The following is a 14,468-nucleotide window of genomic DNA, read 5'->3' as shown; positions in this document are numbered from 1 at the left end:
ATGTTCCTGTTCCATTGCATTCATCAAAGTGATGGCTGTATTGGTTTCCCTTCCTTCTGCTGCTAACCTGGACATGGTCCAATAAACACACTCACTCTTGACACAAACTGCATTCCAGTCGTGTTTCATACCATATCCTACCATAGGATATTGTGGGAATTGGAAGCCTGTGGCAGTCAGACTAGGGATGTTTGATTAGTCATCACATGAAAGTGGTTTAGAACTGTTTTAGGCTGGCCATGCAGATGACTAACTTGTTCTAAATATTTTGGTGTTGTACTAGAAGCACTTGATTCTGAACCTGTGCATCTGATCAGTCTCTTAGTTTAGAAACTGCTGGGAGACCCATGAAGTCAACAGAAGTTGCCTGTCTATAGTGGAAGATACCAGGAATTTGCATTCTTAGTAACGATGGTGAGCAGTGCTGAATGAATGGGGCTTCTATACTTACAGTATTTGAAGTTTGTTGCTGTCTCTGTGAGTACTGTGAATAGGTGTGACCAGGAGAACCTTCAGGTGAGAGCGCAGCACCTGGCCGACGACAATTGTCACAACGCCAGCCCTTTAAATAAACAAACACTACATTTTAGCATGAGCTTCTGAATGGGATATGTCATACATATCAAATTTCAAATTTGTCCCTGAAGAAAAGTGGCATACACAATTGTTTCCCTTCGTATCCTAAGGGAAAAGATCCAGTCAAAATGAAAGGTTGATTCACTAGGTATCATGGGTTCATTCATACAGGTAAATTTTCACTGATTTTAAGTCAATGGGAACTCAGAAGCCCTAACAGCGTTTTAAGGTCAAGGTCATTTTAAGTGTTTTCAGTATAGGCTTAAATAAGTTGCATTAACAGATGTACTGATCATTTGGGAAATAATATTTCAACAACTACAAAAGCTATCTGAATGAAAGGCATGTTAGGAGACAGGAACAGTACTGTGTCACCTAGGCAGCTCTAAACAGCTCATCCACAGTGCTGCAAAAGAACTTGTTCTGAAAGTGGCATTAGTATTGGTAAATCAGACTTCATATACTGAGCATGCCTGTAAAACCAGGCAAAAATGCATAATGTCACATTTATTTCATTTGTAGTGCTTGTTACTGTAGAGTCACTTAAAATGTAATGAACTCTGAACCTGAGTGGGCATTATCCACAAAATATGTCCAGATTCTGCAAGTTTGTCACATCCCCCCCTGCCTCCCCCCACTCTCTCACACACACCATGCTGCCTGTTATAAGTCACAGCACTGGTATGAAAATGCTTACCTGCTGTCCTCCATAGCAAGTACAGGAGCAGATGGCCCCAAGATATTCCTTCTGCCACTGCTCTCCTACATGGTACATTTTGCCCTCATCATAGCAAGTTGCTTCATCTACAAAAAAAAAAAAAAAAAGGAACAAGCAATTCTTTTAATAATTGGCATGTACTTTGCCACTCGGAGGGCAAAACATCTCAGCTATTAAATCCACCTTAACAGTGCCAACCTATGCCAGGAAGATTCTTAAGACAATTTAGGATGTTATCTCCAATGTGGTATTCATCAGCAGGTTGGCAGGATTTTGTTCAGGTGTTCTCCTACCTCCAGCCTGTGGAAAAGAGGAGGAGGGAAGAAAACCTAGTTGAGTACTGCTGATTTATGGCTACCAGCATTGGCAGTAGGGCCATGGGTTGCCAGTGCTTTCCTGTATGAGGGAGCACCTAAACCAGGCAGAAACTTTATCCTTGTAGTATCCAGAGATGTAGTGATCAGGTGGGATTGCTATGAGGAATTATAACAAATATAGAGTAAGCCATCTGTGTCAGCAATGAAAGCATTGTGTTGACTGGGTTTAAACTATTTTGATATGATTCTTGATCAATCTACACCTCTGCATCTCTGGCCATTTCCTCGACTGCCCATTTCTCTTGTCACGTACACAGCCCAGTTGCTTCGCCAGGCAGGCATCCTGGGCCATAAAGATAGTGGACAAGTTTCTTTGATGTAGTTTTCTTATATATTTATCTTAAGATGTTAATCTTGGAGCCAGGAAACAGATCTCACATGAAGGTGATAGTGATCCGGTCTTTCTGGCCATCCTTCTTATCATGTTTATTGCTCACCTCTGGGGTTGCCAGATGCTCCCCTTTGTAGTTCTCAACTTATTTACCCCAAAATATATGCATGCTAATTAGTGTTGTAGTGTAACTTTCTCCCCACGTGGGTTTGTGGAAATGCTCAGAAGAAATCTGATTGGTTCTTACGAACACTCTGTAAAAAGTTCTTTTGTGAATAAAAACTACTTGGGCCAGGGGCTGCAGACGGACAAGCACAGAGAGACGATTATATGCACCCTTCCCAGAGTCTTGCTGGTTCAAGCCTCTGTGGGTATTATTATTAATCAGAGTTCAATCCTTCCTTTACTTTGTGAACGCCTCAAGTAAATATCCTTCCTTTACTTTGTGAACGCAACAATTCTGATGGCAGGAACACATTTTTCTTGCCTTTGTGGTATAAAGAATGAACAACCCTGTGCAGAACACCCTGATTGTCAGTTAAACACTCCTGTAAGAAGAATTGTCCCAGAGGACAGGAATCAGACCCCAACTTTTCATTTTAATTCAGAAAAATAAATCACTAGAGGTGGCATTTAACTACGCTTAACTCACAAGTAGATCCATAAGTTTGGCCCATTAATTTCAATGGATCTACTCTGAGTGAAACCCAGTTGAATAGCACCCTAGATTTCGCTTCTAGGTTATTTTGGGGACAAGCACAAGCAGCAGGAATGTTGTTTTATACACCAAGAAAGGTAATGTCCATACGTACGAGGTTCGCATTTGAATTCTCCCTTTCCATTCCCAAGGCAAGTGCAGCTCATCATCTGTCCATTCTCTCCTTGTCGGTCCCACTTCTCACCAATCTTATAGTTCACAGCATTGTCATGACACCACTCTGAATGAACCAAAGAAACGACAGATCAATAAAGTGACGCTGAATCCACACTGAGCCCTGTTTGACAATGTGTTGGTCACTTGATGTATTCTGGGGCTTCGGGTCCCATAGACAAAAGCCTCAGATCTGTAGAAGGAGCTCTTTACAAAGAACAATATTTCAAAGAAAAAAGAGCTCTTATCCACTCAACTGGCAGCTAAGCACAGCTTGGAAGTAAAAAGGGGCCGGACATGTTTAGTATCCATAAAAAATAATTCCTCTGTTATTGTTCCCAGGTAACAGTCCCCACCTATCCAAAAAATAATTCAGCCACATCCACCTGCTGTTGGTCTCCTCATTACTGTGATGGCTACGTGAGGCTGCTTAAACCATCACTTATCCCAGGGTGAGCTAGAAGCATTTGATCTTGCTAAGGGTTGATCAGTGCTTTGCCCCTGGAACATATTATGAACGTATTTAGAAAGTGAATTGGCTTTTAAGAGAGTTAAGATTATTTTAGAAAGCTCTAATGCTGCTAGGATACATATGACAAGGCTGGGAATGAGGGCTATAACTTGCAATATGATCAAGACATAGTATTTAAGTTTTATCAAATTGTCTTCAAGTTATCAGGATTTATTTAGTTGTTGATTTGGCTGTCAGTATCTGTAAATGTGAAGAACACACAGAAGAAGCAATGTTCAATTAGGTGTCTTATTTTATCTGGGGGGGGGGGGGACTAAGAATATAAGTGTTTGGCATCAGGGTAGTCAGCTGGTAAAGTCCTGCAGCAAACAAAATACTGAACTTTAATTGGGGAAAAAACTGGTGTAAACCAGAATTAATGACAGCTCTAGCTGGATTATGTTTTATGGTTTAAATCCAACAAATAGCAGGGTCACTTATATTTCACAGTTAATAATTCCAGTCCAACGCAGGGCCAACTGAAAGTTTTTCCCTCAGCTTTTGTTAAGGGCAGATATTTAAACATCTCCGGAAACGATAGGCATTGCGGATGTTTTTTGAATGTGCTGGACACAGTAGAACATATTCTTTTATACTGTCCATTGTACAACCAGCTACACAAATGTGTGCTATTCCCTTTTCTGGGTTGTCTAACATCACAGCACAATGAAAATGGTGGTGTGTTAACCAGGCATTTGGGTGTTCCCTAATTTGTCTTGTATTTCTTGTGTCAATGTGGGTTTGTTGTTTTTGTAGAAGCCTGCTAGGTGGCATAAGCCTTTGGCTTGCCAGGTTTTTATCTGGAGGTTTTGTGCTGCGTGGTGGAATAGTGGGTGGTGAGCCAGGGGGATTAGTGGGGATGGGGTTGGGGGCAGTTTACCTGTTTCTTCCTTCCATGCTTTAAGCATGGTCTGTGTGAACCTGTTTAGCATTGTGGGGATTTGTTTGGGAGGAATGGGTATGCCACGGTGGAGGTATTTTCGATTAAGTCTCTCTCCAGGTGTACCCATTGTTTTGTTTCGTCTTCTAGAATGCATGGGATTATGTGGTGCACTTGGTTGGCGATGTAGTATAGTTCTGTGCTGGGGATTCCTCACCACCCTTCTGAGGGGGGGGAGGTGTTGGTATTTTGGGTTTATTGCCTCAAATTTTAGAAATGGAGCCAAATAAATTCAAGAAGCTACTCACTTGAAGAGTCACATCTGAAGTGTCCACTGCCAAGGCCTAAACATTGGCACCAGAGTTTAAATCCAGTTTCAGACATTCTTTCCCATTCCTCCCCAACAGAGTAGAAGGAGCCAGTGAATGTATCATAACATGAGTCATCTGTTGGTTGGTTTGATGTTCCAGGAACTGGAAAGGACACAGAATGAAAAGTAGTATGACAACATGCAGTACTTCTTAGCAAACAATCCCCCCCACACACACACAGTCTCCATGCAGCGATAAATAGCACAAAAACCTATCTTAATTATCTTTGTTCAGATAACGATTTGGATTTCATTGCTTAAACAGGCTTCCTTTCCCACTAAGATTATTTGAATATATAACTCAGAGAAAGCAAAAGAACAGGCAGAAATGTATACTGAAATATACACAATTGAAAGAGGAGTTTGAGAGCTAGAAGGGTGCAGTGGTTAGAGTGCAGTAGTGGGGGGATCAGGGTTCAAATCCCCGGTCAGCCATGAATCTGGCCAGGGTCACTTTCTCTCTAACTAACTTCCCTGGGAGGTTAAACTGGCATGTGGCACGGAGACCCCTATGAATGCCATCCTGAACTCCATGAAGGATTAGTGTGATACAAGTGTGAAATCCAGCCAAACAAGGACACCATAGTTATCAGCGATCCTAAACCAAGGTTATTACACAAAAGAAGAGTGGAGCCCTTCCCCCAAAGTGCTTTCTACTTACCAACATTGCCCACTGTGACCACCTCTTCAAGGACTTTGTGCCTTTTCCTATTTTTAATTGCTTCCACTATGATGTTGTAGGTGGCACCTCTAGTAAGACCAGTAAGTGTAGCACTTGACGATGTGCCAGGAACTCTGAGCTACAATTTGAAAAGATGCATAAACATGTTGAATTTTGCTTTCTTGAAGAATGAGACACTGGCTCTGAAATGGCTGTATATCAAGTTGATTCTCTAGAGAGCAGGGTTCTGGGGTCCAATCCAATGAGGATATGGCTTCTCTTTACCCAAATAGAGATGAGACAAATCTCCCTTTTTCCAGCACCTTTCCCCCTTCTTTTACAAATGCAGTGATGTGGCTACCTAGATCTACTCAAGTTGTCAAGAACAGGGTGAGATTTGAGCAGCCAATTTACTGCTTGGCCACTTTTTGATGTCACCTTCATAGTGAGGAGCTGCCACAAAGTCTTCTTCCTGTGCAGCTCGAGTAATGTTGAAAGAGGAGCTCACAGTAAGTCTCTTTCCCACACCAGCATTTGTCCCAGTTTTTTGCAGGAGTGATAAGCCCATCCTGTTTTGGACAAGGCATTTCCTATCCAATAGGACAGAGATGAGGAACCTGAGTGGCCCCACCAGATATTGTTGGACTCCAATTTCTATCAGCTCCAGCCAGCATGGCAAGTAGTCAGTTATGACAAGTGTCATAATCCAGCAACTTCTGGAGAATACAGGCTCCTCATTTCTGCCTTAGACCAAGAAAAAACCCTCTTCATAACCATGGATTCCCATCTGTAGCAGCAAAAGCATGTTACTTTTGAAGTATTCAACACATTTCTCCGGTATCTTAGCTCTCATTTCTTCTATCTGTTCTGTAGTCTCTGTTCCCTGTAGCTCTACCATTACCCTAGCAGACTAATTAGCTGCCTTCAATGATTTTCCATTACTGCACCTTATGCCAGGAATTTCCTCCCTAAATGTGTATTAATGCCATTTCTCTGCTTTCCTTCTCCCTCACCCTCAGGACCGCAAAACCTCAAGGACTGCCTCTCCCCATATGAACCAACCTAGACCCTGTGATCATCATCTGAGGCCCTTCTTTGTGCGCCTCCTCTGAGAGAGATCCAGAGGATGGCAAAACAGGAATGGGCCTTTTCTATCATGGCTCCCCATTTGTGGAACGCTTTCCTCAGGGAGGCTTGCCTGGTGCTTTGGTTACATATTTTGAGGCAAAAACATTCCACTTCTCCCAGGCCTCCAATTAAACTACCTATGGCCTTTTAAACTGGGGGGGGGTGTTGTTTTTGTTTGTTATGACATGTATTTTTGTGTTTTTATATTGTAAACCGCCCTGTGATCTTCAGTAGAAGGGTGGTATAGAAATTTAAATAGTAGTAGTAATATCCAACTGAGATTAAAGTACGTGTAACTTCAATGGGTACATTTAACCATTACCTTTAGCACACCATCCCTGTTTTCATCATTGTCTTTATTATATTGCAAATTCCTTGAGAATGGGGTCTTGAAGACAGTTTGCCTATGAAACTTGGTAAAGTGCCAGTGAGGGTGTTATCTAAACAAACACAATGGCAACCACTACATTTTAGAAATTAACAAAACCAAGTTACCTCTACAGGCTCTTCCTCGGCACCAACAGGTTGACAAGAGATAATGTATTCCGTGGTCTCTGAATAGGGCGTCCAAGAAATGGTTGTCTGAGAAACTGCTTCCTGGAGCCTCGTGTGATTATTCTTGGGCAGAAGGTTGTGGGGATAATAAGCATGTTCATCCACGTCTGGTAGGTCTCCAGGCTGTACATGTGGCCTACGCCCCACTGGGGTGGTGGCAGTTGTAGGGGTCCGAGACCCATATACTTCCACAATGACTTGTTGGCCTGGCTTGCTCAATATAGGCTGCTGACCAGAAGTCCCTGGAAGTTGGATACCATTTCCATTATCATGCGGGTTGTTGGTGAGATAAGGCGTGTTCTCCACAGTGCTGGGCACATCCAGGTTCTCTGACACACCTTGGCCAGAGTGTGGCAGCGTTACTAGCTGGGGAAGCTCATCTAGCCAAAGAGAGGTTAGAAGCAGTCAAAGCCAGGTTCTCAAGCATCCTTCAGCAAGCGCTGCTTTCATTATGAAACAAACCAAACAGCTGCTCCATAAAACACTGCCTAATTCAAGCAATTAAACGTTAGCAGCATTCTCAAGGGTGCTACATGGTCCTGAAAAGTCATCATGCAGTTTCTCTACAGAGGCTACTTAGAGCACTTCAGCCAGAAGGCAAAAGCATGTGCCCACAGAACTCAAGATGAGCCAAAGTGATGACAATTTTTGTACCTTTGAGACGATCCCCTATGAAGCAAAAGAACCTTCTTGCCACAAATGATCTTTTGCTGAATGAATGAATGAATAAATGGCAGAACATTTCTATCCTGCCACTCTTCCACCATGGAAGGCAAGTGTGTACACGACTCTCACCAGGCTGCATTATGTACCCTTAAACTATGCCCTGGGACCACTATATTCAGTTCCTTTGACATAATTTCAGCTAAAGGTGAGAAATATTATATACTACATTATTCCTTGCACCTATTTCCAAAATCATTTAGCTTAGGATGATAACACCTGAACTCTCCTCTACTATACAACTACTTACCACCCACTTCAAAGGTGAATCTGGTTTGAAACTAACAGAATTATGTCAATCATCCATGACTGAAGCTCTTGACTCCCTTTCTTCTGAGAAAAAGCAACTCTTGTGTCTTAATAATGTATGAACAAGTCACTCAGACCCGCATGCATCAAGTGATATCTACTAGGCAATATAGATTTCTCCTTTTGAATCTATAAAAAGCTAGACGGTTTACAGTCCAGATCAAATCAAGCATTTGTAGGTTCCACTGATTTACAATTAAGGAGAATTAAGCAAGTGCTTACCTCTCACCAATCAAATTAAATGCTGAGGATGCCACCCCATATACTATTGAATGTTGTGAAGCTTAATTTTGAGCAGACATGTTTAATTTGGATTGGAGTGTACCCTCAGTTTCTAACAGATTCAGAAGTAAGCAACAATATTAAATCAACCATCTTAAAAGTAGGAAACAGGAAAGACAAAAAGTGAAAGGAGGTTTGTCAACCGCAGCCAAATCTATTAAACTGCATTAGTACTTTGCAGGTCAGGATTACCAACTTATCTGAATATATATATACAGATTGATGAGTGTCTCCACTTGTGTCCAGATATATAAAGGAAATTTTAAGCAGTGATGTGCCATCAGTTGTGTGGCAATGGCATTAACTGAAATTCAAAACAGAACTGCACCTAGCTTCTCTTTCAGGCTCAGTAAGATTGAAGGTGTTTTACCTGTTTTTGTCCTTCCAATCAATGGTTCACTCTTCTGATTATTCTTCACAGCAAATACATAGATGACATATTCTGTTCCTGGCTCCAGACCTGACAAAGGATTGGCAGAAACCCATTTTTAAAAGGAAGTAGTATTCAAAAGAAGCAGTATTCAAAGTCGGCACAACAGCTTGCAGTGCAATCTTATACATGCTTACTCACAAATAAGCCTTGTTGTTTTTCATGGAGCTTACTACCAGGTAAGTGTTTATAGGTTTCTAGTTTTGTATTCTATACACACACTGCTCCCATTTACTACCATCTAGTTATTATTCAGATAGGCATTTATCTTGCCAGGATAAGGTTTTGCTGGTTTAACTTCTTATATTTTAATATGGTTTCTCTGTTTTTCTTGTTTTATTACTGTCATCTCTCTGTTATTTAATACTGTTCATCTGTTGTCCTGTTAAGTTCAGATTTTGTAAATGCAGTCACAGTGGAAAGGTGGGATATACATGTTTCTAAATAGATAGATAGATAGAGGCAGGCTTCTAAAGGTTAGAAGTTCATCTTCTGAAACAACTGAACGAAAGTGGTCTATTGGCCTGCTACATTTTAGCATGGCCAGGATACGGTCCCAGACTGTTTTGCTATGCATGTAGGAGTAGGCTTAGTTCTCAACTGCTCCTATTCAGGTCTTTGGGACAAAATGCACTAGTTACAACGGGCAAAACTGTTGAGGCAGGGTCAAAGGTTGTCATTACCAAACCCCCCAACCCACCCGGGATGGTCAAGCAAGGAACAGGCTTACCCCACCTCTCAGCTGAACAGCTGACTTCTTTGGGGAGGGGTACATACCTGTAATCGTGGCTTCCGTAGTGCCTGGGCGGGGACGAGGAAGCACTTCCCTAGGCTGCCCCCCAGCCTGCTCATATTTGATGATGTATCCTGTGATCTTGGCCCGGGGTGGCTGCCAAGTGAGCAGCAGGGAGTTGCTTGTGGTTGTAAGGAAGCGGAGGTTGGAGGGGGCGTCAATGGCTAAGGAACAAATAAAACCATTGAGTGCATGTATTTTAATATGACATCATATCCCTCAAGGGGGAAATACAGTTTCCATATGTTTCAGCTACAAGTCTGAGAACATTCTGCTTCTTCCCCAAAGCCCAAGCGGCGGGAAGAGAATCACTGCTGTAACATGCCACAGATGATTTACATGATCAAAGGAAAGGAAACCACCATTTCAGTTAATATGAGTTTTTATAAACTACCATTACCAGTGGAAGCATCAATCACTACTGGGGAGCTGCGAGCATTGCCGTTCAGGGTGTAGATGTAAATCTTGTAGTCAGTGCCGGGCTGCAAGCCTGTGATTCAAAGTGAAATATTAAAAATAAAATAAACCTTGCTCATATAAAGTACTGTTCTGAACAGCATTGCACCTCAAGTCAATAAAAACATGTTAGCAAGGGCTTCCAAGGAGGTTGGCTGACAAGCCCTAAGGGTGGCATCACCATGAATGGCGGGGGTGGGAATTAGGGCCTATTGTGCTGCTTCCTATTGAAGGTGAGCAGAGTTTTTGTTGCAGACATCCCTGCTGCATTCTGAAATCATACTGAAAAGTAGTGGAGGTATGGAAAGGAAGAGCCAAAGAGACTCAGACTCAGAGCCTGGGCGCAGATGGGACGATGGGCAGTCACAGAGGTGGTGTGAATAAGTTCACATACCAGTGATAGTGTAGGGTTTAACATCAGGGCCAATTGTTCGTTGAACAGGATTTTGACCATTCGCTGGGACAGCATCAATATGGAAACCAGTGATTGCCTCAGTCTTGGTGCGCCAGACGACTGTGATGGTCCTCTCTGTGACATCTGTGACACGTGCCCTACGGGGAGGGCTGACATCTGCACATACACACAAACACCAAAAGTCAGGCAACCGTCCGTTAGCACAACAGTCTGCTAGTACCACAGTCATACACAGCTGTTTGGAAGACTTAAGGCTGCAGACACACTATACCTTTAAAGCACACTCTACACATATTTCTTCTCTCAAAGAATTTTGGGCACTGTAGTGAAGGGTTGCTGGGAACTGTAATTCTGTGAGGGGTAAACTACAACAGTCAGGATTCTTTGGAGTGGGGGATAGTGCTTCAAATGTGCTTGCAAACATGCAGTCTTGCAAACATGCATTGAGGCAAATTCCACTAAAAGGCCGCTTTAGAACTATCACTTATTTATACCTCCAAACCCAATCTGCCTAGTTCTCACTCAGGATTAGAACCAGTGATTCTAGGAACCCATTTCCAGGCACTCCCAACAAATATGAGAAGAGGGATAGGCCCAATCTAGACTAGCATCCTGTATTCTAACAATGACCAACTAAATGTCTGTGGAAAGGAAAGAAGCAGGACACAACCAGGGCAAGAGCCCCATTGGTGCTCCCCAATGACTTCTATTTAGAAACCTGCTGCCTCCAACCCTCCGACACCCATCATGACTAGCAACTGTTGATAGATGTCTTTAAAAGAGGATTATTCATGAACTTAGTTGGTGGGCCTCACAGCAGATTGTGGTAGGAAATTTGCTATTTGTGGTGTGAACTTCCTTTGGTCTCCCCTGAGTTTTTCAACACTCAGCCTTATTTGATGGTCCTGGGTTCTAATACTGGGCAATTGGGGGGGGGGACTTATCTATCTTCTTTTTTCACACCATGCATAATTTCATACACCTCTATCATGTCCTCCCCCTTCCCACTTATTTGCCTTTTCTCGAAACTGAAAAGCTCCAAATGTTTTTGCCTTTGAATCAGTGACTCCATGGCTATTTTGAAATGTTGAGTAACTTACTCTCTAGGGTAGTGACTACACCCTGGGCAGGTCTGCTGGTCAGAGAGTCCTTCAGAGCATAGATGCTGACTTCGTATTTGGTTGCCACCTAGATGTAACAAAACCATGGACTGTTAAGAGATTTACATCCTCCAGGAGGTCACAAAAAGCTGGTGCATAAGCCACTTGAGTAAGCCTGCTCTTTGTTTATATTCTCTAATCCAATGCATTGTGAAGTGTTGTGAGCCTTACTGAGAAATCAGAAAATCAGATGGAGCCAAATATTCAGATGACACAAAGAAACGAGCATTTTTCAGTGACTTGCATCCCTTGGTAATTAGCTTTTATCTGCTCTTTTGGAGAATTGAATATTCCACACGTAGAGCTTTTTTCTGGGGGAATTCAAGGGTATGCAGTACTAGCACTCACCCACCCCCAGATGTTAAAAGTACGTCACTTACTGTAACAACTTCATGGTGAGAAGCACCACCTTCTTTCAAAAAAACAAAACCCCACTGTCCCTATGCATCTTTTATGAGATATATAGAATGAAAGTTACACATGGCAACAGTGACTGCAGTCCCAGGGACTGTCAGGAGATATACCCATAACTCTCTGTCTTCAATGGAAACCCCTTTTGGAGGAATGGGAGGTGGTTTCAGTGCCTATGCTGCTTGCTGTAATGTATTTATTATTTGCTTCATTCAAATGCAGTTATGAGAGAGCGCTGAATGTGTAGTCAAGCTCAATAGAGGTTGAACTTCCGCCCCAAATAATGTTGTGGCTTCAAAACAATTATAACCAAATCCATTTAAAAAGAAGAATTTTACCACAAGTGGTGGTCATATAAAATAATCCAGGAATTATGGGAATTAAGAGGGGGAATATTTAAGAGAACATTTCCCAGGAAACCAGAAGTTTTTCTTCTGGGAATATGTAACAGAAGTTCCCAAGAATACAAAAAGGATTGGAAAATGTTTGTAGAGTATTTTTAAAAATCAGTGTAAACAAGTGAACAGATTAGCAGGACTTGAAAAAATTCAGCAGTGCAAGAGGAAGTAGGAGAAAATGAGTACGAAGAGTAGAACTTTGGTAACTAAGAATACACAGAAGAGAGAGAAAAGAAAAGATACCAGAGAAGGAGAGGAAGGGAAGTCCTTAGGTGTTTTGCGTTGTGTCCTTGGTTCGTAGTGGTTTTGTTTTCATTTTCTCCATTTATTCTTTACTTATTCTTTTTGAACTGTATGTAAAAACACAAATAAAAAATCCTTTCAAAAAAATAAAAGAAGAATTACCATGAGTCCTGAGACAACAGCCGATGTGCTATCTGGAGAGAGGTTAATTTCTTTCATTGGCCCGTTCTTATCCTTGGGATTCACTCTGATTCGGTATCCAGTAAGCTGAACATTAGGTGCAGTCCAGGTGACTGTCAGGCTGGTTGGAGCAACCTGAATAAACTTCAGGTTCATAGGAGGTGGGATTGCTGTCAAATTTAGGATTAAAAATTTAGATTACTTCGGGAGTAGTAATGAGTACAGAAATGGCTAGCCCTGCTGTGAAGTTTCAGGTGACTGCAGTTTTGATGATGTGATCAGGTATCTTTAAAAAATCTAATAGAAAGCAAGTTTCAAAATCCAGGTGCCGTGAACAAGACAAATATGTATTGAAATATTTTTATACATGGATCATCAGTAACGGAAGATAGTTGCTGGAAAAACAGGGAACAACTAAGCTACAAAGTCATCTTTAAACAATGCTATCACAATTTAACTGAGTAATACACACACACACACACACACACACACGTGTGGAGGTGATTGGTGCTGTTTTCCAATGTCCCTGGTTACAGATTTAGAATTTTAAAGAGTGGTTATAGGTATAACCAGGCAGCATTCTGCTGTGCCTGCCCCAAAACAGGGTCAATTATGTGATTTTGGAAATATCATGATGATTTATAGAATCAACAATAATCAAGATTATATGACGGTAACACGTTGCAGAGACTTATTTATTGACTAGGCTGACAAAGGGGAATGCCCCAAATCAGTCAAATTCTGTGCTCAAATGTTGTGTGCAAGTACTAGTGAAATTAAAAGGATGTGGAAGGACTGTGGGCATCGGCTGCAATGGTGGTCAAATTGGTGAGAAAGGAAGAAGGAGAAGGGCAAATGGAAGTGTCATAGGGGACCTTCAGAACCCCTGCCCAAGGCTTCTTTAAAAAGTGAAAACTAATCACCTTTTCTTTTATCAAAGGTAATCTTTTTAAGGGAGGAAAAGGCTACATGTCCCTTGATTCCAAAGTCAGTGTGTGTGTGTGTGTGTGTGTGTGTGTGTGTGTGTGTGTTGCTTCTGATATCCTTCATCTTCCATGCAAAAGAAACCCACGTCTCTATGACCCCACACCAAAGGCGTTCCCCCTAACTGGGGGTCTCATAGATGAGAAACCAGCAGCACTTGGAAACTATTCTGGCCAGCCAGGCAACGAAGGCAGCAGCTGCCCTGGCCACCGGGTGGCATTGCTATGTGTGTACCTGTGGACTGGGTCCCAATCAGAGGCAGGCTCTCCAAGCCATTGTGCAAGGCAACGATGCGGACAGTGTACTCAGAACCAGGCCTGAGGCCATGCAGCTCTGCAGTGTCGTCTTCGCCATCTGGAGCAGGGAATAGCTCATGGATTCCATCCTCAGGGGTTGAGTAGGTCACCCTGTACCTGGTGACTTGCCCCTGTGGGCTTTCCCAAGCAATTTTGATGGAATCGACATCCACCTCAGTGAATGTCAGTCCTTTAGGGCGATCAATGTCTGTTAGGCAAATTAATGATGAAAGATTAAGTGGAGGGGAAGGGTGGGGAAGCAGGTTTGGGTAGCACAAAGCACTTTGTTATAGGCATGCAAAGCAATCTCCTATTTCTCCACATCCCGAAATAGAAACAATTTGTTTATTTTATTTTGCAGCCTGCAGAGCCATTTACAGCAGCACAATGGAGGTGTAGCAGTTAAGACT

General features: G+C 42.3%; 1 protein-coding gene across 8 annotated transcripts in view; it reads right to left on the bottom strand.

Moving 5' to 3' along the window:
• The window catches only part of FN1 (fibronectin 1), a 74,418-nt gene that overhangs the window by 917 nt on the left and 59,033 nt on the right, over positions 1 to 14,468 (bottom strand). For 4 of the 8 annotated variants that reach the window (XM_081850673.1, XM_081850674.1, XM_081850676.1 and 1 more), the window contains 13 exons: positions 13,997 to 14,266; positions 12,761 to 12,948; positions 11,487 to 11,574; positions 10,366 to 10,542; positions 9,916 to 10,005; positions 9,500 to 9,679; positions 8,663 to 8,752; positions 6,919 to 7,358; positions 5,296 to 5,434; positions 4,573 to 4,737; positions 2,815 to 2,940; positions 1,274 to 1,380; positions 452 to 562 (listed from right to left, as the gene is read on the bottom strand). In XM_081850673.1, coding sequence (XP_081706799.1) covers positions 452 to 562; positions 1,274 to 1,380; positions 2,815 to 2,940; positions 4,573 to 4,737; positions 5,296 to 5,434; positions 6,919 to 7,358; positions 8,663 to 8,752; positions 9,500 to 9,679; positions 9,916 to 10,005; positions 10,366 to 10,542; positions 11,487 to 11,574; positions 12,761 to 12,948; positions 13,997 to 14,266 — 2,171 coding nt within the window. The remainder of the gene's footprint in view (positions 1 to 451; positions 563 to 1,273; positions 1,381 to 2,814; positions 2,941 to 4,572; positions 4,738 to 5,295; positions 5,435 to 6,918; positions 7,359 to 8,662; positions 8,753 to 9,499; positions 9,680 to 9,915; positions 10,006 to 10,365; positions 10,543 to 11,486; positions 11,575 to 12,760; positions 12,949 to 13,996; positions 14,267 to 14,468) is intronic. The other 4 variants (XM_081850675.1, XM_081850678.1, XM_081850677.1 and 1 more) reach the window with 1 other exon arrangement.

Source organism: Podarcis erhardii, assembly GCF_964252035.2.
Source record: "Podarcis erhardii genome assembly, chromosome: 1".
NCBI classification, from domain to species: domain Eukaryota; kingdom Metazoa; phylum Chordata; class Lepidosauria; order Squamata; family Lacertidae; genus Podarcis; species Podarcis erhardii.
This window is presented reverse-complemented; position numbering and strand designations above follow the sequence as displayed.